This window comes from Gorilla gorilla, chromosome 18 (assembly GCF_029281585.2).
Source record: "Gorilla gorilla gorilla isolate KB3781 chromosome 18, NHGRI_mGorGor1-v2.1_pri, whole genome shotgun sequence".
Classification (NCBI taxonomy): domain Eukaryota; kingdom Metazoa; phylum Chordata; class Mammalia; order Primates; family Hominidae; genus Gorilla; species Gorilla gorilla.
The window spans coordinates 37171718-37195766 of NC_073242.2; the positions used below are offsets into that span (position 1 = coordinate 37171718).

The 24049-nt window shown below is 55.5% G+C and overlaps 2 protein-coding genes across 6 annotated transcripts; both read left to right on the forward strand.

Annotated features, from left to right (window-relative positions):
- Positions 1-3516: 3516 nt before the first annotated feature.
- Positions 3517-13055, forward strand: ARMC5 (armadillo repeat containing 5). 5 transcript variants are annotated; one of them, XM_019012233.2, is made up of 8 exons: positions 4249-4398; positions 4751-4873; positions 5363-5894; positions 7816-7923; positions 8025-8811; positions 10284-10777; positions 11740-11872; positions 11969-13055. In XM_019012233.2, the coding sequence occupies exons 1-8, from the start codon at positions 4294-4296 to the stop codon at positions 12777-12779; spliced, it is 3093 nt and encodes a 1030-aa protein (XP_018867778.1). In that variant the 5' UTR covers positions 4249-4293; the 3' UTR covers positions 12780-13055. The 5 variants fall into 5 exon arrangements, with proteins under 5 accessions (XP_055221958.1, XP_055221960.1, XP_055221959.1 ...); XM_055365983.2 differs by having other exon boundaries at positions 3517-5237; positions 11951-13055; XM_055365985.2 differs by having other exon boundaries at positions 3517-5237.
- A 3702-nt stretch (positions 13056-16757) lies between these two features.
- Positions 16758-23826, forward strand: TGFB1I1 (transforming growth factor beta 1 induced transcript 1). The gene is made up of 11 exons (XM_063700167.1): positions 16758-18069; positions 19309-19424; positions 19550-19602; positions 19703-19845; positions 20020-20107; positions 20218-20323; positions 20431-20625; positions 21880-22053; positions 22349-22430; positions 22730-22878; positions 23178-23826. The coding sequence occupies exons 1-11, from the start codon at positions 18057-18059 to the stop codon at positions 23442-23444; spliced, it is 1386 nt and encodes a 461-aa protein (XP_063556237.1). The 5' UTR covers positions 16758-18056; the 3' UTR covers positions 23445-23826.
- Positions 23827-24049: the final 223 nt, after the last annotated feature.

Genomic DNA, 24049 nt, shown 5'->3' on the forward strand with positions numbered 1-24049 from the left:
ACCACTTTCGGAAGCTGAGGTGGGTGGGGGAGGGAATGGCCGGGGCAGGGGATCTTTTCTTTTTTTTTTTTTGAAACGGAGTCTTGCTCTGTCACCCAGGCTGGATTGCAGTGACAGGATCTCCGCCCACTGCAAGCTCTGCCTCCTGGGTTCATGCCATTCTCTTGCCTCAGCCTCTTGAGTAGCTGGAACTATAGGCGCCTGCCACCATATCCAGCTAATTTTTTGTATTTTTAGTAGAGACAGGATTTCACCTTGTTAGCCAGGAAGGTCTCGATCTCCTGACCTCGTGACCCGCCCACCTAGGCCTCCCAAAGTGCTGGCATTACAGGCGTGAGCCACCGCGCCCAGCCAGCAGGGGATCATTTGAGCCTAGGAGTTCAAGACCAGCCTGCAACCTGGCAAGATCCTGTCTCAATTAAAAAAAAAAAAAAAAAAAGCAAACAACAAACCAAGCCCCAGAAATCGACTGTGATGTGAAATCTCCTTATTTAAATGTTGGCTCTTTAAAAAAATAAAAAGACCAGGTTAGGTGGCTCACATCTGTAATCCCAGCATTTTGGGAGGCTGAGACCAGAGGAACACTTGAACTCAGGAGTTCAAGACCAGCCTGGGCAACACAGTGAGACCCCGTCTCTACAAAACATTTTTTAAAAATCAAAAAATTAGCCAGGTGTGGTGGTGTATGCCTGTAGTCCCAGCTCCTTGGGAGGTTAAGGTGGGAGGATCACTTGAGCCCAGGAGGTTGAGGCTACAGTGAGCCACAATTGCACCACTGCACTCCAGCCTGGATGACAGAGTGAGATTCTGTCTCAAAAATAAATAAATAAATAAATAAATGGGCATGGTAGCTCACACCTGTAATTCCAGCATTTTGGGAGGCTGAGGCAGGGGGATCGCTTGAGCCTGGAAGTTTCAGACCAGCCTGGGCAACAAAATGGAACCTCAAAAAGTAAAAATCTTGGCTTGTTTGAAAACACACACACACACACAGCCAAAACAAATGTGTTTCCCATCTCGGGCTTGGGCACTGGGTCACAAGCTTGGACAGTGGAGCTACTTCTAAACCCAGCACAGGGTACAGTGGATGCAGGACATGGGATAAACTCCTGTTAGATTAAGCCCGTCCCTCTGCTTCTGAGGTCTGGCCTGCCTCCCTGTTCCGGTCAGAACCTGTTTTATGCAATTGGAGAGGAGAGGGGTCCCAGGAGTATTTGCCCTAATGTGAGAAATTAGATTACAGGTCTCTGAAAGGGATTCTGCAAACCAATCCTCCTTCCAAGCCTACTCTACGCATACCTAATATTCTTAAGCAGTTATGAATTTTGCAGAGTTCTACAACACTTGACACTCACTCAAGGCAACTCTGAGGAAACTGAGGCTTAAAGGCCACTAGTAAGCAGTGTAAAAAGGACCTGATCATGACAACTATCCTTTGAGTGCCTACCATGCATGTGCTGGGCTCAGGCCCTTCACTCAAACCCTGGCTCGTACTCTCTGAAGGGTCCTGGGTGAGGAAGATGTCAAGAACCCCATACCTCATCACTGACTCCCTGCCGGGGGCATGTGCTGCTCCCAGCCTGAGATGAGTGCTGTTCATTACATGTCATCTCCATGAAGCCTCCCTCATTTGCTCCAGGAAAGGCCCGTTCGCCACCCTGGTGTCATTCACTCTGTGTTGCTGATACTGCGTCTGTTTCCTTCAAGGGGCAACAGGCTACCCACGGACTGGGGCTGCTGCCTTCACTTCTGTAACCTCCGGGGGGAGCTCTTGTGTGAGCCGCATAATGGATGCTTGCTAACAGCTCTAGGCAGGAGGCAGAGGGAAACTGAGGTCTGCCGAGTCATCCCTGGCCCAGGTACTTCATGCGTGTGCAGTGTTGCTGTGGAATCTTTACCACAACCTCCCATCCCTGTTTTACAGATGAAGAAACAGGCTCAGAAGAGGCAGACGTGTCTAAGGTCACACAAGCCTTGACACCATGAGCTAGAAGCTGAGGGTGAGGTCACTTCACATCCCTTCCCTTTAGCTTCTACTCTATGTGGGTAGCGTCCTCGACACAGAAGGCCTGATAAAAGATGGCAAAATTGCCGGGCGTGGTGGCTCAGCACTTTGGGGGGCTGAGGCGGGTGGATCACTTGAGGTCAGGAGTTCGAGACCAGCCTGACCAACTAGACGCTGGTCTTTAGTAGAGGGCTGGTGAAACCCTCTACTAAAAATACACACACTGGCTGGCGTCGTGGTGCAAGCCTGTAGTCCCAGCTACTCGGGAAGCTGAGGCAGGAGAATCACTTTAACCCAGGAGGTGGAGGTTGCAGTGAGCTGAGATCGTGCCACTGCACTCCAGCCTGGGCAACAGAGTGAGACTCCGTCTCAAAAAAAAAAAAAAAAAGATGGTAAAATTTGGGGGCAGCAGACCAGATGCCTGGACTGATGGTAGGACTGTCCCACAAGCGGTGGACATTAGGTCCTTGAAACAGACAACTCCCTCCCCCAGCAGGGAAGGGAAGGGCCTCAGAGCTTGGTCTCTACTCTGAGCACAGGCAGGTGCTTTGGGAAGCCTACCCCTGGCTCCCACATACACAAAGTTTTGCCAGTAAAAATATATGTTTGGGCAATGCCCAGGCAAAAGGGCCATGTTCAGTCCCCAATGTCCAGGCACAAAGGACTCTTTGCCACTCTTCCCTCTCTTGACAGAGTGGCAGAAAAGGAGCCTGAGGAACTTGGAAGGGAAGGGGATAAGGCAGGGGAAGGGGCAGATGACAAACCCTGGGCCTCTTGCCCCTGCCCAGAAATGCAACAAAGCAACCCCTGAACTCAACATACAGGTCTGTTCTGGGGCCCCCACCACCCTAGCATCACCCATAATGATAGTTCTCACGTGCTGAGAGGACTTTTGAAGGGCTCACACACCCAGGGCTCACACAATGGTCCCAAGTTCAAATTCTCTGGCCCATCTGCCAGAACACAGGATCCCCCATGGTTCCCTCTGGAGGTTAGGAATGCCCCGCCTGCGCGCTGCCATGGAACTCCTCACAGGGGCTTGCCTGATTTCTGGTCCCATTCCTCTGGGAAGAGGTAGCTGTTGTTCTAGGTGTGATTAACTCCATCACTCCCTAGGCCTGTGAAGGGACTGTGTCAGCTACTGCCAGATCTGCAGGCAGCTGGGTCCACGCTGGATAGCTCCTGCCATTCCAAAACTCTCCCTTCAGCTGGTCGACGTTCTGTCTTTGTAACTTCAAAGAACAAACCTAAGCCCTCTCAGCTGACTGGGCTCTTTGAAGGCAGTGATCACAGATCTAGTGTTCTGATTCTTCCAGACTGGGGCTCCTTTGTTAAAAACAATTTTTAAATTTGTTATTTTTTTGAGACACTCTCTGTCGCCCAGGCTGGAGTGCAGTGGCACGATCTTCGCTCACTGCAGCCTCTGCCTCCCGGGGTTCAAGTGAGTCTCCTGCCTCAGCCTCCCGAGTAGCTGGGATTACAGGCAAGAGCCAACACGCCTAGCATTTTTTTTTTTTTTTTTTTTAGTAGAGACAGGGTTTCAATATGTTGGCCAGGCTGGTCTCGAATTCCTGGCCTCCAGTGATCCGCTAACCTTGGCCTCCCAAAGTGCTGGGATTACAGGCATGAGCCACCATGCCCAGCCCAGACTGGGGTTCCTTGACTTAGCAAAGGGTTGGGCAAAAAGATGTGGAGATCCCCTCGCCCCAACCGAATCCCATCATTAGCTCTAAAATCAACAGCCCTAAAGGAGCAGAAGGGGGTCTGCTTGGAGATCCTGGTTCCTTCCATTTCCTTGAAGTCCGAACCAAAGTCAGAGCTGAAGTTTCAGCTAAAATTGAAGCCAGGGCTATTTGCAGAGGCTGCCGCCCTAGTGCGTCCGCTGGTGCTGGCCCAGGTTGGAGCTTTGCGCTACGGCCCTGCCACACTGCAGGCAGACGCAGGGGTTCTCGCTGCTGTGGGCCGCCTAGTGGATGGGCAGGTGGGAGCTGTGGCCGAAGGTCTGGCCACACTCACCACCAAGCATCAGGTTTCCGGACTTTGTGACTGTGCTGGTGCCGCAGCAGATTCCAACTGTGCACAAAACTCTTACTACAAACAAGGCACTTAGAGGCCTTCTCACCCATGTGGAGCGCAGATGCTGCAACAGGTTGGAGCCAAGGCTGAGACTCTTGCCGCAGTCCCCTCAGCGGTAAGGCTTTTAGCGGTGTGAGCGCGCTGGTGCTGGATCAGGTTGGAGCTGATGCTGAAAGTCTTACCACCCTAGACACAGGCATAGGGCCGAAGCGATGGTCACACTCGGGGCAGGAGTACGGCTTTTCACCGGTGTGTACCCAGTGGTGCTTAACCAGATCAGAGCCACATCGGAAACTTCTGCCATAACCCGGACAACGGTAAGGCTTGTCACCAGAGGGGCTGCCTTGGTGGTGAATGAAGCCGGGGAGGCAGGCTGTGGTCAGTCCACACTTCCGGCACTCGCAGGTTTTGGGGCTTGTAGACGGTTGCTCTTGGCAAAGGCTTCTTCCTCCCCAGGGCTAGAGCCTGACCATTTTCCGGGCGGGCAGCTGCCCCGACCACACCAGGAAGGGCTGCTCAGGCGGAGCCACCTCACAATCCAGGGGTGACCTGGGGGCTCCCCGGGATGCGAATGTGCCGCTCCCCCGCCGCCCCGCCCCGTCCGGATTCTCCCTCGCCTCTTCTGGCGCGGCCGACTGCGCTGTGGGTGAAGAACGCCCCGTTTCCTAGATGCCAGCTCCTGAGCTCACGAGCACGTCCAGAGCGGAGGACACTCGGGACACCGGGGTCCAGCTCCGGAAACGGAAAATTCCACAAGCCCGTCACTCTAGGAAGCGGCAGCGAACGTTCTCGGTAGGTTTAACCCTCTTCTTCCTCTGACCGAGCGAGGGCTCCCCGTCTGCGGCGCGGTCAGGACCCCGCACTTTCGGCCCGGCTCGGGGTTCTCGGAGTCCGTCCCAAGGCCGGGCCGCACCACCGCTGGGGGGCAGCGAAGCGAGCCTAGAGGAGGAAAGGCGGTCCCCGCCGAGTGCACGCCGGGGGCGGAGCACGGCACGAAGGCTCCGTGGTCGGACTTCTGGGCTGTTCGGAGGCCCCGGCCCACCTGGAGGGCCCTGGAAGAGTTTCCAGCGCTTCCCGAGGTAGGCGTGAGAAGCTCGACGCGGACCACATCTCCCTCATGCACCGCCCGCACGTCCCAGGATGCGCTGCGATTAAGGTACCGCCGCGCCTCGTGTGCAAGGAGACTTCCGGGGTCGAGAACTACAACTTCCGACTTGCATCGCTGCGGTGGCGCTAAACAGCGTCAGCGAGGCGGTGCCCGACGATTTCCCTGTCTTCCAGTTCCGCTCCCTGGGATCAGCGGCGAGAAGCGGGGCGGAGTCTGAGGCCCGAGCCAAGATGGCGGCTGCGAAGCCAACCCTCACGGACTCGCTCTCGTTCTGCCTCGCGCAGCTCGCGGCGGCGGCCGGGGAGGCTCTGGGTGGGGAAAAGGACCCAGCGACCAACGAGACACCCCTGAGCCGCGCGCTCCTAGCCCTCCGCACGCGCCACATCAAGGCAGCGGGGGGAATCGAGCGCTTCCGGGCACGCGGCGGGCTCCGCCCCCTACTCGCGCTGCTACGGCGAGCGGCTGCAGCGGGTTCCGCCCCATCCCAGGCAGGCCCCGGCTCCGCCCCCTCGTCGGCCGCGTCGGCAGCTTCTAGCCCCGCCCCCGCGTCGGGCCCCGCCCCCTCCGCTGTGTCGTCGTCTAGTCCTACGCCGCCAGTGCGCCTGCGCAAGACGCTGGACTTGGCGCTCAGCATCCTAGCCGATTGCTGTACGGAAGGGGCGTGCCGGACCGAAGTGCGCAGACTCGGAGGTATACTCCCTTTGGGTAAGTGCTCCGCCCCCGTTTCCTAGAAAGATTAGGTTTGCAACTCCCTTGCTCTCTGGACCCGGGCAGTCTGGAGTTCTTTGTGTCCTATCCCGGAATAACGTGCTTTGTGATGGCGCATCGCTCCTGTTTCTCAATCTGTTGTGCCCCGTGACGTCACTGCACTCTCTATAGATGAGAGAGAGCCCTCCCAGACCAGATAATTGTAGCCATTATCTAGGAATTGGTTGTTGAGGACTTCTTTCGAAGCTGGACTAGCGGAGGCCAAAGAGTTATTTGGTGACTTTTTCAGATGATTCTTATCGTCCAGTTATGATGTTCATAGCAGACATTCAGTGCCCACTATGTGTCCGGCCCTGTGCAAGGTTCTGAAGCCCCACTGATGAGCTGGAAGGTGTAGTGGTTCAGAAAGGGAGATTTGCAAAAGTCACCTAACCCCTCCGAGGCTAGGATTCCTTGTAAAATGGGGCAATAATAGCTACCTCAAAAAATCAGAGTGGGGAGAAAACGAAGTACAAATATAGCACGAATATGCAAATATTCTAAGCATGATACGTATTTCAAGTTATTAAAAACTAGCATAAGCTGGGTGCAGTAGTACGCGCCTGTAGTTCCAGCTATTTGGGAGGCTGAGGCGGGGGGATCCCTTGAGCCTAGGAGGTTGAGGCTGCAGTGAACAATGACTGCCTGTGAATAGCCACTGCATTCCAGCCTGGGCAACGTAACAAGACCTCGTATCTTAGAAAACCAAACAAATCAGTAGTCGCTTAGGAAGCAGGAAAAAATAAATAAAAATAATTAAAACCAGCACAGTAAGAACAAATCCTAGCAAAATATAAGCTTTTCTGTTTACCAGCTAAATTGGTGCCTCCTAGTGGCAATGTGTGAAAGCAGTTTACATGTCACTACCTGCCTTCCACGAAATTATGCTAGTTTTGATGACATCTTAACTTTTCGGATAAAGGGAAGCATTAATATATTTAAAATTTACATAAAATGTATCTGGACCGTATATGTTTGACAAAAGCTTTGGTTATTAAATAACCCCCATCATTCAGCTACTATTTTTCATCTTAAATATCTTCTGAATTTATCTGCTTCTCTCTTTTCCTACTTCCATTGTGTGCCCAGAGACTGGTATCTCTGTGCTGTGTGATGCCAGTAGCTGGGTTGGTTCAAGCTATTGTCTTTTCATGCTTGGACTATTATGACAGCCTTTTGACTCCCCCCTTCCTATTCTTTCCCCATAATGCATTCTCCCTATGGATGCCAGATTGTATCATGTCACTCCCCTTCATAAAACCCTTGTGTGGCCCCCAGTGCCTTCACATTCAAGTCCTGACCCCTTGGCCTGACATTTGAAGCCTTTCACAGACACTGTATCTTACCTCTGGGCCTTTGGAAAGGCTGCTTCCAAACCTGAAATGCCTTCTCACACCCCCATCCACCGTGCTTCTGGCAAATACCTTCCTGTGTACCCCTCCAGACCCAGCCCGAGTGTTAGCCTCTTTCTTTTTATTTTTTTGAGATGGAGTCTTGCTCTGTCATCCAGGCTGGAGTGCAGTGACACGATCTCAGCTTACTGCAACCTCTGCCTCCTGGGTTCAAGCAATTCTCCTGCCACAGCCTCCCGGGTAGCTGGGATTACAGGCGTGTACCACCATGCCCAGATAATTTTTGTATTTTTAGTAGAGATGGGGTTTGGCCCCGTTGGCCAGGCTGGTCTTGAACTCCTGACCTCAAGTGACCCACCCACCTTGGTCCCCCAAAGTGCTAGGATTACAGGCTTGAGCCACGGTGCCCTGCCGACCATTAGCCTCTTCTGAAAGCCTTCCAGGCCCTCTCAGGCCACATTCTCCAGGTTATTGATGTGAGAGACAGTAAGGGGTAGAACCCTCACAAGCCCAAACTGTCCTTGCAGTGACCATTCTTCAGTGCATGAAGACAGACAGCATCCAGAACCGAACGGCCCGTGCCCTGGGGAACTTAGCCATGGAACCTGAGAGCTGTGGGGACATCCACTGTGCTGGTGAGAGGCTGTGAGGTTGGGGTCTGCTAGGGCTCGGGGCAGAAGAAAGGCTTGAGTGTCTGTCCTTGTTCACCCTCTGTGCTCCCCTTTCCTGCCCTCAGGTGCTGTTCCCCTGCTTGTGGAGAGCCTGACAGCCTGCCAGGACTCGCAGTGCCTACAGAGCGTGGTGCGTGCCCTCCGTAACCTGGCAGACTCACCCCAGCACCGCCTGGCCTTGGCACAGCAGGGAGCAGTGCGCCCGCTGGCCGAGCTCCTGGCCACTGCCCCAGATGCTGCACTGACCTTAGCCCTCGTCCGTGCCCTCCTGGAACTCAGCCGAGGCTGCTCCCGGGCCTGTGCTGAGCAGCTAAGTCTGGGTGGGGGATTGGGCCCACTCGTCAGCCTGGCTTCCCACCCCAAGCGGGCAGTACGCGAGGGAACCATTCTGATCCTCGCCAACCTGTGTGCCCAGGGCCTGATTCGGCCTGCACTGGGCAATGCTGGTGGCGTGGAGGTGCTGGTAGATGAGCTCCGGCAGCGCCGGGATCCTAATGGAGCTAGCCCAACCTCCCAGCAGCCCCTGGTGCGGGCTGTGTGCCTCCTATGTCGTGAGGCCATCAACCGGGCCCGACTGCGGGATGCTGGTGGCTTGGATCTACTGATGGGCCTGCTGCGGGACCCTCGTGCAAGCGCATGGCACCCTCGTATTGTGGCTGCCCTTGTGGGGTTTCTGTATGACAGTGGGGCCCTGGGCCGGCTGCAGGCTCTGGGACTTGTGCCTCTCCTGGCTGGGCAGCTGTGTGGTGAGGCTGGTGAGGAGGAAGAAGAGGGAAGAGAAGCTGCTTCCTGGGACTTCCCTGAGGAGAGGACCCCTGAGCGGGCACAGGGTGGAAGCTTCCGGAGCCTCAGGTGAGTCCCTGCCTCAGGGCTTGGGAGGGTGAGCAGTGCAGTGATGTGGGGTTTGTGTCTGTCTTGGTCCTCTTCACTACCTCCACCCCCATTCTGTCTGAATAAGACTTTTATAACCCAGACTCCTGATTCCCACACGACCACCTGCCAGTTCCTATTTAACACACTCCACTCCCCTGGGTCTACCTTTTTTTTTTCGAGACAGAGTCTCACTCTGTCGCCTAGCTGGAATGCAGTGGTGCCATCTCCACTCACTGCAACCTCCACCTCCTTGGTTCAAGCAGTTCTCCTGCCTCAGCCTCCCGAGTAGCTGGGATTACAGGTGCCGGCCACCACTCCCAGCTAATTTTTGTATTTTTAATAGAGACAAGGTTTCACCATGTTGGCCAGCCTGGTCTCGAACTCCTGATCTCAGGTGATCCACCCGCCTCAGCCTCCCAAAGTCCTGGGATTACAGGCGTGAGCCACTGCACTGGCTGGATCTACCTTTTAACCTTGGTTCCACGCCAGCACCTTTGAACTTTGGGCCCCAGACAAGTTCACTGGGAGGTGGGATATACGCTGGTTAAGATGGTGGGCTCTGGAGTCCAAGTTCTTACTCTCTTACCATCACTCATGAGCTGAAGCAACACAGGAAAGCTGAGGAACTCTTTATTTTTTTTTAAACATTAGAGTTGGGGATCTCGCTTTGTTGCCCAGGCTGGTCTTGAATTCTTGGCTTCCAGTGACCCTCCCGGCTCAGCCTCCCAAAGTGTAGGGATTACAGATGTGAGCCACCATGCCCAGCCCCCAGCGCTTCCTATTTCCTTTTTATTTTCTCCACGACCCCTGTACTCTACACTAGCCCCACACTAACATAACTCATGGTACTCTTACTTCTTGTCTGCTTCTTCTCACTGGAACATAAACTCCAGGGGGACAGGCACTTTGTTCAGTGCTTCTACCCAGCACCTAAAGAACGGCTTGGCACGTGACAGGCATCAGTAATTACTGAATGAGGTTTTAGTCCTATCTCCCTCTCACTTCCGTTTCTCCCCTTTCTCCGCCCTCCTCCTCTCCCCTGGCTTTACCTCCCTCCAAGACAGCTTTTAGCTCATGCAGTGGCTCACGCCTGTAATCCTAGCACCTTGGGAGGCCAAGGCAGGAGGATCGCTTGAGCACAGGAGTTCGAGACCAGCCTGGGCAACATAGCGAGACCCATCTCTACAAAACATTTAAAAAATTAGCTGAGTGTGGTGGCACATAGCTGTAGTGCCAGCTACTTGGGAGGCTGAGGTGGGAGGATCACTTGAGCTCAGGAGTTCAAGGCTGCAGTGAGCTAGGATCCCACAACTGCATTCCAGCCTGGGCTATAGAGGGATACCACGTTTCTTTAAAAAAAAAAAAAAAAAAAAAGACGCCTCACGCCTCTTGGACTCTGCCCCTTAACCTTGGCTCTGGGTTCAGTCTCCTTCCCTTTCTGCCCTCCACAGGTCGTGGCTGATCTCCGAGGGCTATGCCACGGGCCCTGATGACATCTCCCCCGACTGGTCTCCTGAGCAGTGTCCGCCCGAGCCCATGGAGCAGGCCAGCCCCGCCCCCACCCCGACCTCGCTGCGGGCACCACGCACCCAACGCACTCCGGGCCGCAGCCCCGCCGCCGCCATCGAGGAGCCTTGGGGACGCGAAGGGCCAGCCCTGCTGCTGCTGTCGCGCTTTTCCCAGGCCCCTGACCCAAGTGGGGCACTTGTGACCGGCCCGGCGCTGTACGGCCTGCTGACCTATGTGACCGGCGCACCGGGCCCGCCCAGCCCACGTGCACTGCGCATTCTGTCACGCCTCACCTGCAACCCTGCCTGCCTCGAGGCCTTCGTGCGCAGCTATGGCGCGGCGCTGCTGCGGGCCTGGCTGGTGCTGGGGGTGGCGCCTGACGATTGGCCGGCACCACGTGCCCGGCCCACTCTCCACAGCCGGCACCGAGAGCTGGGTGAGTTCACACACCCACCCGTCTCCTTGCCCCCATGTGAGTCCCCATCCTCCCCCATGGCTTCCATGGGCCCAGAACCTCACCTTCCCACTCACCTGTCCTCCCCAGCCCGTCCTCCAGACAACCTGTCACCAGAGTGGGGTGGGGAGCAGGGCGTTCCAGTCCCTCCATGGGCCCACAGGCAGAGTTCTGCTGTGTCCTCTGCCCTAGCCCTGGGATCCAGATACCCTAACTCTAGATGCAGCCCCGCGCCCAGGATCTGGGCTGGTCTGTGCTTCTTTCCTGGCTTTGCCATTGGTTCAGCACTGTCCTGACTGCTCCCCACCAGCACGCTGACCTGTGAACCCCAGCCTCACCATCACCCCCAGCACTGCCAGGGACTGCCCTGTCTGCTGTGCCCTGACCACAGGCTGCTTCATGGCGTTACCGCTAGACCAAGGAGCCCTTCTGCTGGCCCTGTCCGGGCATAACAGAAGGCTCGCACTCTTGTCTTCTGGTCACACCTCACTATGTCCCCTCAGCTCCTATCTCTGTATGGCCTGGTTTTTCCCAGGTTATGATTGTAGAGCGAGGATTATTATAATATTGGGATAAAGAGTAATTACTACAAACTAATGATTAATGATATTCATATATCTCTAAGATCTATATCTGGTATAACTATTCTTGTTTTATATTGTATTATACTGGAACAGCTCGTGTCCTCCGTCTCTTGCCTCGGCGCCTGGGTGGCTTGCCGCCCACACTTCAGGGGCCCAGACTTACACCCTGACTGTCCCACCTTCTGTCCTTGTCCTGGACCTCAGGTTCCCAGCATCCCGAGCCCAGCACTGTCTCTTCAGTGCCCTGATTTCTCACCCAGAGGTTTCACCCTCCTTCATCTCACGGGCCCAGAGCCCTATCTCACTCACCCCACCTGTCTTAGACCCCAGCTCCCAGCCTGACAAGCTTTCCACTCACAGGGGAGAGGCTACTGCAGAACCTGACGGTTCAGGCTGAGTCGCCCTTTGGGGTTGGGGCCCTCACGCACCTGCTGCTCTCTGGGAGCCCTGAGGACCGAGTGGCCTGCGCGCTGACCCTGCCCTTCATCTGCCGGTGAGTGGGAAGTGGGTGCCTTGCGGGGTTGGGGGAGGAGTGCTGTGTTTCCCAGGCCCGTTGCCCACCTTTTGAAAGGCCCTCTCTTCCCTGTAGGAAGCCCTCTCTGTGGCGCCGGCTGCTTCTGGAGCAGGGTGGCCTCCGGCTCCTCCTTGCAGCGCTGACCCGGCCGGCCCCACACCCGCTCTTCCTCTTCTTTGCCGCGGACTCCCTTTCCTGCCTCCAAGACCTGGTGTCTCCCACTGTGAGCCCAGCTGTCCCACAGGCAGTCCCCATGGACCTAGACTCACCCTCCCCTTGCCTCTATGAACCTCTGCTGGGCCCAGCCCCTGTCCCAGCTCCCGACCTGCACTTCCTGCTGGACTCAGGCCTCCAGCTCCCTGCCCAGCGAGCGGCCTCAGCCACCGCCTCCCCTTTCTTCCGGGCCCTGCTGTCAGGCAGCTTTGCAGAAGCCCAGATGGACCTGGTGCCCCTGCGAGGTCTGTCGCCTGGTGCAGCCTGGCCTGTCCTGCATCATTTGCATGGTTGTCGGGGGTGTGGGGCTGCCCTGGGGCCCGTGCCCCCACCAGGCCAGCCCCTGCTGGGTTCAGAGGCCGAGGAGGCACTGGAGGCCGCTGGCCGTTTCCTACTGCCTGGGCTGGAGGAGGAGCTGGAAGAGGCTGTGGGCCGCATCCACCTGGGACCCCAGGGTGGCCCGGAGTCAGTGGGTGAGGTGTTCCGCCTGGGCCGGCCCCGGCTGGCTGCCCACTGTGCCCGCTGGACACTGGGGTCAGAGCAGTGCCCGAGGAAGCGGGGTCTGGCCCTGGTGGGGCTTGTGGAGGCAGCAGGTGAAGAGGCAGGGCCCCTGACGGAGGCTTTGCTGGCTGTGGTGATGGGGATTGAGTTGGGGGCAAGGGTCCCTGCCTAGACTGTTGACGTCCCCTGGGAAGGGGACCCAAGGATAAATTGGTTGTGAAGGATCCTCCCTGAGACTGGCAAGGGAGGAGGCTGAGCAGAAGGAGTCGTCATGGAGGAGCGTTGAGAACATGGAACCGGACTCCAAGATGACGATCTAAAGACCCGGGAGCGAGAAGCCAAGGCCAGGTTCTGGGCGTAGGGCCCAGAGAAGCAGAACAGCCCAGAGCCCCAGGTGCCTGGCCTGGCCCAGACCTCTGGAATTGAGATTAAACACTTTGGAGTTGGATACCTGTGTTGTGTGGTGTGTCTGCTTCTGTTTCTTCGCCCACCAAGCAGGGTCTTGTTCAGGTCTTTGTGTCTGGACACAGACCACCCTTGCATGTGACAGTTTAATAAGTATTGGGACAGGGTTGAGTTCCCAGGCTGCTGCTTAGGATGTGGTTTTGGGCCCCAGGGGAAGCCTGCTTCCTGCTGTCAGGGCCTCACTGCTCTGACATAGCAACCCAACTGGACACACAGACCTTGCTTGGGGCTGAAAGGGTTGTGCTGAGGGAATGCTGTTAGTCTGACGATGTGTTGAAGGCCTTTGCATTACTGACTGTTGCCCATCTTGAGCCCCCATTCTTTGGCTCCCTTTTCATCTCCTGGGCCACGTGTCCTACTGCTGTCTGTCTGAGGGAAGACCTGCTGTGGAGGGAATCTCTGAGCCCTGTCTTAGTCATGCCCAGAGACAGACAAAGACCTGTGCTGGCGTTGAGGAGAGGGAAGGGCTCACATTGCTTTGGTCTCCAAGGCAGGGTCTCCATCATCTGGCTTCCAGATCTTTTTTTTTTTTTTTGACTATTATTTTGCTTTAGATTCAGGGGGCACGTGCATGTTTGTTACAGGGGTGTATTGTGTACTGGGGAGGATTGGGTTTCTAGTGAACCCATTACCCAAAGTGAACACTATACCCACTAGGTAATTTTCCAGCCTTTGCCCCACACCCACCCGCCCCCCTTTTGGAGTCCCCAGTGTCTGTTTCCATCTTCATGCCCCTGTGTACCCATTGCTTAGTTCCCACTTATAACGGAGAACATGCAGTATTTGGTTTTCTGTGTCTGAGTTAGTTTACTTAGGATAATGGCCTCCAGCTCCATTCATGTTCCTGCAAAGGACATTATTTCATTTTTTAAGGCTGTGTACTATTCCATGGTGTATATGTACCACATTTTCCTTTTTTTTTTTTAAGAGACAGGGTCTTGCTATGTTGCCCAGGCTGGTCTCAAAATCCTAAGTTCAAGCAGTTCTCCTGCCTCAGACTCCTAAAATGCTGGGATTTATAGGCACAAGCCACTGTGCCAGCCAACATTTTCTTTATTCAGTCACCCATTGATGGATACTTAGGTTGGGTCCATGACTTTGCTATTGTGAATAGTACTGCAATAAACAACGAGTCCAGCTGTCTTTTACATGATTTCTTTTCCTGTGGGTAGATACTCGTTAGTGGGATTTCTGAGTCAAATGATAGTTCTAGTTGTAGGTCTTTGAGAAATATGCTGTTTTCCATAGAGGTTGAGCTAATTTACATTCCCACCAACAGTGTATAAGTATTCCTCTTTCTCCACATTCATGCCAACATCTGTTGCTCTTTTACTTTTTAATAATTGGCTTGCAGATTTTTGACTCCTCAGTGGCAGCCTGATTTTGGGGAGAGCTGCACTGGGCCTGCCAAGGTTTGCTTCTGGGCAGCTGAGGTTGGCACTTGCTGTCTCTGAGCCTCTGTGAGTGTTGGTCCAGGTCTCTGGTTTTCAGGCTATGCATTAGAACCAAGCAGTGAGCTTTGAAAAACTATTGATGCCTGGGGCCTTTTTGCTCACATTGGACTGGGCATCGGTATTTTATTTTATTTTATTTTATTTTATTTTTTGGAATCTTGTTCTGTCACCCAGGCTGGAGTGTGGTGATGCAATATTGACTCATCGCAGCCTCCGCCTCTCTGGTTCAAGCAATTCTCATGCCTCAGCCTCCCAAGTATCTGGGATTACAGGTGCCACCATGCCCGGCTAACTTTTTTTGTATTTTTAGTAGAGATGGGGTTTCACCATGTTGGCCAGGCTGGTCTCGAACTCCTGACCTCAGGTGATCTGCCTGCCTTGGCCTCCCAAAGTGCTGGGATTACAGGCGTGAGCCACCGTGCCCAGTCAGGCCCTATCTTCAAATATAGTCACACTGAGGGTTGAACTTTGATGTATAAATGTGGGGGAGACACAAACATTCAGTCCATAACACTCCCTTTCCCCCAACCCTAGGCAATCACTAATCTACATCGTATCTCTACAGATGACCTATTCTGGACATGTCATATAAATGGAATCATACGATGTGTGATCTTTCATATCTGGCTTCTTTCATATAGCTTAATGTTATCAAGGTTCATCCACACTGTAGCATCTCATTTCTTTTTATTAGGAATAATACAGTTTCACTTTATGGATTGCTGTGGTTTGAACATGTACCCCAGAGTTCATGTGTTGGAAACTTAACCCCCAATGCAACTGTTGAGAGGTGGGAACTTTAAGAAGTGATTAGGTTATGTGGGCTCTTCCCTCATGAATGGATTAATGGCATTGTTGCATGAGTAGGTTAGTTATCAAGGGAGTGGACAGCTGATAGATAAATGGATGGGTTCTGCCCCCACCCCACCCCCTCTCTTGCACTGTCTTGCCCTTCCGCTTTCTGCTGTGGGATGAGGCAGAAAGAACGCCCTCACCAGATGCAGGGCTCTTGATCTTGGACTTCCCAACCTCTAGAACACAAAGAAAGATATTTCTATTCTTTATAAATTATCCAGCCTTAGGCATTCTACGATGCAGCACAAAACAGACTAAGACATGGATATGCCACTTTCATTTCTTTAGTCATCAGTTGATGGACATTTGGGTGGTTTCCACTCTGGGGCTATTATGAATAATGCTGCTATGAATATTCACGTACAAGTTTTTTTGTGGAATATGCTTTTATTTCTCTTGGTTACATATCTAGAAGGGAAATTGCTGGATCATATAACTCTATGTTTAAACATGTGAGGAACTGCCAGACCATTTTCCAAAGTTAGTGAATGATTTTACGTTCCAACCAGCCATGTGTGAGGGTTCCAATCTCTCCATATCCTCACAAAAACTTGCTAATTACCTCTTTCTTTTCAGCTTTTTTTTTGAGTCGGAATCTCACTCTATCACCAGGCTGGAGTGCAGTGGCACAATCTCTGCTCACTGCAACCTCTGCCTCCCGAGTTCAAGTGATTCTCCTGCCTCAGCCTCCCGAGTAGCTGGGATTACAGGTGCCTGCCACCACACCCAGCTAATTTTTGTATTTTTAGTAGAGATGGGGTTTTGCCAAGTTAACCAGGCTGGTCTCGAACTCCCGACCTCAGGTGATCCGCCCGCCTCGGCCTCCCAGAGTGTTGGGATTACAGGCGTGAACCACTGAGCCTGGCCTTTAAAATATTATCATTATTATTTGAGATGGAGTCTCGCTCTGTTGCCCAGGCTGGAGTGCAGTGGCACGATCTCAGCTCACTGCAGCCTCCACCTGCCAGGTTCAAGGGATTCTTCCGCCTCAGCCTCCCAAGTAGCTGGGACTACAGGTGCCCACCACCATGTCTGGCTAATTTTTTTTTGTGTTTTTAGTAGAGACTGTTTTCACCATGTTAGCCAGGCTGGTCTCGAACTCCTGACCTCAGGTGATCCACCCACCTCGGCCTTCCAAAGTGTTAGGACTACAGGCGTGAGCCACTGCTCCTTGCCTAATTACCTGTCTTTTTTGTTATTGCCATCCTAATAGGTATGATGTGGCATCTCATTGTAGTTTTGATTTGCATTTCTCTGGGGACTAATGATGTTGAGGATCTTTTCATGTAATCACTGGCTATTTATATAACTTCTTTGAACTGTCTATTCAGGTCGTTTGCCCATTTTTTCTTCTTTTTCTTTTTTATTCTTGACACAGGGTCTCCTCTGTTGCTCAGGAGTTCAGTGGCACAATCTCAGCTCACTGCAGCCTCTGCCTCCAGGCTTCAAGCAATTCTCCTGTCTCAGCCTCCCAAGTAGCTGGAATTACAGGCTCCCACCACCATGCACAGCTAATTTTGTGTTTTTAGTAGAGATGGGGTTTTGTCATGTTGGCCAGGCTGGTCTTGAACTCCTGACCTCAAGTGACCTGCCCGCCTTGACCTCCCAAAGAGGTAGGATTATAGGTGTGAGCCACCATGCCCATCTGGCATTTTAAAAAGCTCCCCAGGTTGTTCCGATTTGCTGCTGGGTTGATACTCACATTCCAGTGCTCAGATCTGTCCAGAAGAGTGGCTGCAGCACAGTTGTCTGTCCATAACTACCTCTAGGGCCTCTCGTTTCCACCTCGTTTCTCAGGGTCTCAGTCCAGGGAAGGCCTTGCTACTTTGTGGCTGGAGACTGTGTCTTGCTTTCTGCTCTGAGTTCATCAGTAACTTGGGAAAGGGCTGTTTCAGAGCAGGCCTGGGCCACCTCACTGTTGAGGAAGGGCTTTGTCTTGCAGGCTGGCTGGGGGTTGGTTGCCTGGGAGTGTTTTCCCCGAATTTGCAAGGGGCTTGCGCCTGGGTTCGAGTTTACGTGTGTCCATGACCAAGTCTTGGAGGGAAGGTCCTAGTATAGAGTCTGTGGGTGGGTTCACTGTGTCTGTCCCCGTCCCTCAGATTTCTTTGTGTCTGGTATGTATGCCTCTTGGGGCCTCTATCTGTCAGGGTCTCCGATGGGAGGGTCTCTGAACCTGAGGTCTAATTGAGCCTTAGAATATCACTCCTGCTACCAATCCAAAAATTCCGTCTGGGACAAGTCTCCCAGGAATGGCATGGGTGGGAGGGAGGCTCTTGTCTAGGACTCAGGCGCTGGCTTTGGGCGGTGTCTGTTTGGGGGCCTCAGTCCGTGTCTGTAAGTCTCCCTAGGGAGCGGCTCTGGGGCTTGGTCTGGAGAAGCCACTTCTCTCTGGCTCTGGCCTCCTGGGGCTCCCTGCAGCTGAGGCCAAGGCTGGGGTGTGGCCGCCTCCGCGGCAGGCCGGCGGGCTGGGCTCGGGTGGGCCGGGGCGCTCCCTCCTTTCCACGCCCCCACCTCGGGTTCCCCCGTTCATCGCCCCCCCATCCCCATCTCAGCGGGTCCCGGCTTCCTTACATGGTCACGGCCGGGCTTCCAGCTCCCGGACGTCCCCCGCCTCCCGCCCCCACCGGACACGGCCCCCGCCCTGTTCGCCCCGCGCCACCGGCCCGCGCCCCGCCATGGAGGACCTGGGTGAGTGGGGCCGGATCCCCGGGTCCGTGGCCCCTCACCGCTGCCCAGAGCTGCCTCCCCGCCGTCGCTCTCCCGCATCTCCCCATCCCTGTCTTCTTACTTCTGCTTTTCGCCTCTGCCCGCGCCTCCTTTCCAACTCCACGTCCCCCTTCCTGCCTCTCCCTTCCTGCCTTTCTTGGGCCGGCCGCTCCCTCCCTTCTTCCCTCGCTGTGCTCCTCCATCCCAGGCTGCGGCAGATGGAACGGGAGGTGCGGCGCCCGCGGGCGCCCGGGCGCGGGGCTCTGGGGAGGGAGGGGTTAAAGGGGCCTCGGCCCGGGGACCGGGAAAGTAGAGGGCACGGGAAAGTCTGGCATCAAGTTTTGGAGAAAAAAAGCGGGCCTGCCTGCACCAGAGTTTTGGGAGAGGAGGAGTTAAGGGCTCCTGAGCACGGTGAGGGTCAGGTCCTTGAGGCAAGGAAGAGAATAGTAGCTCAAGAGTGCCTAGGCGCCCGCGAAGGCTTCAGGGTTTCACGCGGGTGCTCAGAGACGAAGACTGAGGGCAGGACTTCTGGGCTCTGGAAGTGAAAGGGCTCAAAAGACCCGGATCTGGGGATGCAGGGATGGAGAGAGGTGTCTTGTCCGGAAGGGGAACCCAGGTATCTCGTCCTCCCTGCGAAGCCTGGGGCTGGAAGGCTGTGCGCTCCACGGGAGAGAGGGGCTTCCGGCCCCTGGCGGTAGAGGGCGCTGCTCGGTAGGGGTAACTGACGCTGTACCACAGATAAACAGCCAATCAGAAGGCAGGTCCCAGCGAAGCGCCAGTGAGGAGCGCAGGGCGGGACTCAGGGGCCTGGGAGTGGCCAGGCTGGGCGGGGCCTGTGTAGGTAGAGGAAGGAGTTAACCAGCATGGAAGAGAGAGCGTCCAATCAGAAAGTTGGGGGCCAGACACTGGGCCAATGGAGCAATTTGGAGGGGAGCCAAATTTGGCTTGGGTGAAGAGCCCATTTTGACTGCATCAGAGAAGATGGGGAGAATAAAATAATCAGGAGGCTGGGTTTGTGCTTGGCTCCAAGCGTTAGCAACTGGGATATTCTGGTCATAAATATTCCTTGCTACCCTTCGAGCAGTGCTCTGCCTGGCTCTGGCCCTGTGACCTCTTCTCTTAATACTGGCTTCTGTCCTTCTCCAGTACTGCCCACTGGGAACCTTATCTTCTGATCTAACCGTGACCCCTGTCTCTCTCCCTGATGGCCTCTTCCTGCAGATGCCCTGCTCTCTGACCTGGAGACTACCACCTCGCACATGCCAAGGTCAGGGACTCCCAAAGAGCGCCCTGCGGAGCCTCTCACCCCTCCCCCATCCTATGGCCACCAGCCACAGGTGAGATCGGATGTTGGGGACTGGGGCAGCCACTAGGGCCAGGCTCGGCCTGGTCTATGGGGATCTCAGCCTCAGTGGGGCAGAGTGCAGGCCTGTCATCCCACCTGTGCGTCTCCACTCTGTAGACAGGGTCTGGGGAGTCTTCAGGAGCCTCGGGGGACAAGGACCACCTGTACAGGTGAGGGGCCTGGAAACCAGGGCATGGGGGCCAACTGAGTCTCAGGTGAGGAGGCTTGGATTCCCCACCCCTGAACCCAGGCTCCCACTCTGCTTCCCAGCACGGTATGCAAGCCTCGGTCCCCAAAGCCTGCAGCCCCGGCGGCCCCTCCATTCTCCTCTTCCAGCGGTGTCTTGGGTACTGGGCTCTGTGAGCTAGATCGGTTGCTTCAGGAACTTAATGCCACTCAGTTCAACATCACAGGTACCAGGGTGACTGAGAGAGGCCTTGATGCGATAGGGGCAGGGGAGGGAAGGGTGGGGCAGAGACTAAGAGGAATACACTTCCCAGAGTAGCAGTTAAAGGGACCTAAAGCCTCAAGTGTGAGGGTGCGTTGAGCATGGCCCTATATGTAGCGTCCTCCTCTCCTCTCTCCAGATGAAATCATGTCTCAGTTCCCATCTAGCAAGGTGGCTTCAGGAGAGCAGAAGGAGGACCAGTCTGAAGATAAGAAAAGACCCACCCTGTGAGTTTGGCGTCGTTGTCAGGGCTGAGAGATGAGTCCTGGATATCTGAGTCACTAGAGGGAGCGTTGCTCTGGGAGGCTCTGAGATGACACAAGCATGTTCTTCACAGCCCTTCCAGCCTGTCTCCTGGCCTCCCAAAGGCTTCTGCCACCTCAGCCACTCTGGAGCTGGATAGACTGATGGCCTCACTCTCTGACTTCCGCGTTCAAAACCATGTGAGTTGGGCAGTGGGCCAGTGTCCATTTGTGGCTCCCCAACCCCTTCTAGACAATTCCACATCTGCTGCCTTGCTGACTCAATTTTCATGTCCTCCCCGCTGCAGCTTCCAGCCTCTGGGCCAACCCAGCCACCGGTGGTGAGCTCCACAAATGAGGGCTCCCCATCCCCACCAGAGCCGACTGGCAAGGGCAGCCTAGACACCATGCTGGGGCTGCTGCAGTCTGACCTCAGCCGCCGGGGTGTTCCCACCCAGGCCAAAGGCCTCTGTGGCTCCTGCAATAAACCTATTGCTGGGCAAGTAAGTGGAGCCTTGTGAGAAGGGAGGCAGAGACCTGTCACAGACCCATCTTTAGTGAGAGCTGGGCTTTATGCTGTTCCCTTTTAGTAAGTTAATCTGGGAAGTGGGTATCATTATTACTTATGTTTTATGGATGAGGAAACTGAAGCTCTGAACCACACAGCAGGTTAGTGGTAGGGTGAAAATTCCAACCATGTTACCATTTATTGTGGTCCTACTGTGTGCCAGGCACTGTGCCAACTCCTTTACAAACCCTCATCTCATCTGATCTTCACAAAACACTCTGTGGCTCCACCCAACATCTCTCAGGCATCTACAAAGGCTCTCTCTTCCTCCGTCAGAGTCTGGACTGGGTTCACTGGTCCTTGTCTTATTGACTGAGCAGATGTGATTGACAACAGCTGTGCCTAGGGGTTAACCTAGTGCCCCCTGCTAGATCAAGTACCTGACTCCCAGCCCAGAATTGCCCATCTCAGCAAAGGAGGGTGGCATTGTGACTTTTCTGGATCATAGGCACTTTCATCTTCATAAGTCCCTTCGTCCATTAAAATAAATAGATTTTTATGCCTGTTTTGGTGTAAAGATGGGTATGTTATTATTGTGTATTACAGCATTTTCTTCTAGTTCATTTTTTTATTCTGAATTTTTAAAAACGGATTTTTCACTTCCTCCCTCTTATTTATTTTGAGGCAAAGTCTCACTCTTGTGACCCAAGCTGGAGTGCAGTGGTGCGATTGTGGCTCACTGCAGCCTCGACCTTCTGGGCTCAAGCGATCCTCCCAGCTCAGCCTCCCGAGTAGCTGGGACTAAAGGCGCCCGCCACCTCGCCCAGCTAATTTTATTTATTTATTGTAGAGATGGGGTTTCGCCATGTTGCCCAGGCTGGTCTCAAACTCCTGGGCTCAAGTAATCCTCCCACCTCAGCCTCCCAAATGCTAGGATTAGAGGCACGAGCCACCCAGCCTGATCGTATTCTGATTTTAAAAAAATTAAAACGTTTTTATGGGCCCCTAAATGTATTGTGGGCTCCAGGCGCTGTGCCTGCTGTGCCTCATGTATAGGTCAATCCTGGAGCGCAGCTGGAAGACGGAAGACGGGAGCTAGATCTCCATCGCTTATAGGCTACGTGATCTCGAATACTGGATTCTTTATTCTGATCGCTCAGAGAGGACTCGAAAAACGCCGCGTAAATCTTGCCTCACTGGGCATGTGGTTGTCAGAGCCGCTCTGACCCGCCTCACCTCCCACTCGCAGGTGGTAACGGCTCTGGGCCGCGCCTGGCACCCCGAGCACTTCGTTTGCGGAGGCTGTTCCACCGCCCTGGGAGGCAGCAGCTTCTTCGAGAAGGATGGAGCCCCCTTCTGCCCCGAGTGCTACTTTGAGCGCTTCTCGCCAAGATGTGGCTTCTGCAACCAGCCCATCCGACACGTGAGCCCCGCCCGGCCGCACCGAGCCCGCCCTATCTCACCAGGAGAGCTGTGGGACTGGCCTCCACCGCATGGGTCCCGCCCCACCCGCGATACCCCACTCCACCCCTACCCCTTCCCCTTGGCAATGTCCACGGCCCCTTGGACTCCACTCTTCCTTTCTGACCCCCACGTTCCTAGTTAGATCTTCTCCCCCTCCCCCCACGCATGCTTTAGTCCAGTCACCCGGGTTCCGCGCGGGAGAGGAAGGCGCCAAGGCACGGAGGCCGCGCTGAGTGCCCTCTCCCTCCCTGCAGAAGATGGTGACCGCCTTGGGCACTCACTGGCACCCAGAGCATTTCTGCTGCGTCAGTTGCGGGGAGCCCTTCGGAGATGAGGGTGAGAGTGAACTCGACTCCCACCTTAAAAGCTGCGGGTCCCCTCGACGTCTCGCCCCAGCCCCTCCGACCTCCGGAGTCCTCAGGGCCATGGTTTTCCTTCTGCTCTCTTCTGGCCCTGCCCTCTCCTACACAGACTCCGGATCCCAGCCCTCCCCGCTCTGTCCCGCCATAGACCCGGCTCCTCCTTCCCCAAGGCTCCCTCGGACTGCCCCTCCTTCGGCCCCAGATCTCAGGTCTTGTGGGTCCCCCGTCCCGCCCGCACCCTTTGCTTTCAGCCCACTCGGTTCCCTCTCCTAGGTTTCCACGAGCGCGAGGGCCGCCCCTACTGCCGCCGGGACTTCCTGCAGCTGTTCGCCCCGCGCTGCCAGGGCTGCCAGGGCCCCATCCTGGATAACTACATCTCGGCGCTCAGCGCGCTCTGGCACCCGGACTGTTTCGTCTGCAGGGTGCGAGCTTCGGGGCGGGGCGTTGGAGGGGCGGGTCAAGGGTACAGGGCTGTGGGGCGGGGCCTTGGAGGGGCGGGTCAAGGGTGCAGGGCAGGGGGCGGGCCCTTGGGGGGGCGGGTCACGGGAGGCGCTGCTAGGAACCTCGGGTGGGGCGAGTTTTCCGGGCAGGGTCCCACTGGACGGGATTCTTCGAGTCTAGGGCGGGCTGCGGGGTCCCAGGGCGTTATCCGCTAGTAACGCGCGTTGTCTGGCAGTGGCCGCTGACCTGCCTGTCCTCTTTCGCGGCTTCCCTTCCCCAGGAATGCTTCGCGCCCTTCTCGGGAGGCAGCTTTTTCGAGCACGAGGGCCGCCCGTTGTGCGAGAACCACTTCCACGCACGACGCGGCTCGCTGTGCGCCACGTGTGGCCTCCCCGTGACCGGCCGCTGCGTGTCGGCCCTGGGTCGCCGCTTCCACCCGGACCACTTCACATGCACCTTCTGCCTGCGCCCGCTCACCAAGGGCTCCTTCCAGGAGCGCGCCGGCAAGCCCTACTGCCAGCCCTGCTTCCTGAAGCTCTTCGGCTGACAGCCCGCTCGGCTCGCCCTCTCCCCCGGAGGCCGCGCCCTCCCGGAAAAGCCGGGTCCTCCAGACCCCGAGGCCTTGCTCTCAGAGCGGGAGGCCCCACCCACTGGAGAGCCCCGCCCCTAAGGTACTATGAGTCCTCAGGGGTCAAGTTCAGAAAAGGCCCAGCCAGACCTAAACCCACACGCCCACAAAGTGGATCGCACACAGACAAGAGCTCCCGTGCGGGCCTCCACTCTATTCCCACCCTTTAGGGAGCCCCCTGACTGGGGGAGGGTCCTTGCAATTCCAGCGAATCGGAGGCCAGGCCAGGACGTCCTTGCTCCCTGCACCCTCACTGTTCTGTGCACTTTTTCTACCTACATAAACACACGCATTCCACCTCTCCCTGGTGCTGTCTCTGAATGCGCGCAGGAGCTTGGCCCTGACGCCCCACCCCCGCGCTGGCTCTGTCCCCGGCCGTCTCTAGGCCACTGCCCTGTGGCCGCAGCGGGACCTGCAGCCTCAGCCCTTGCAGGTAGCCACTCCTGCACTTCCTACTTCAAGTATCAGATGACCCTGAGGCTGGAAAGGGTGGCGACTCGCGCAGGACTGTACAGATAGTGGCA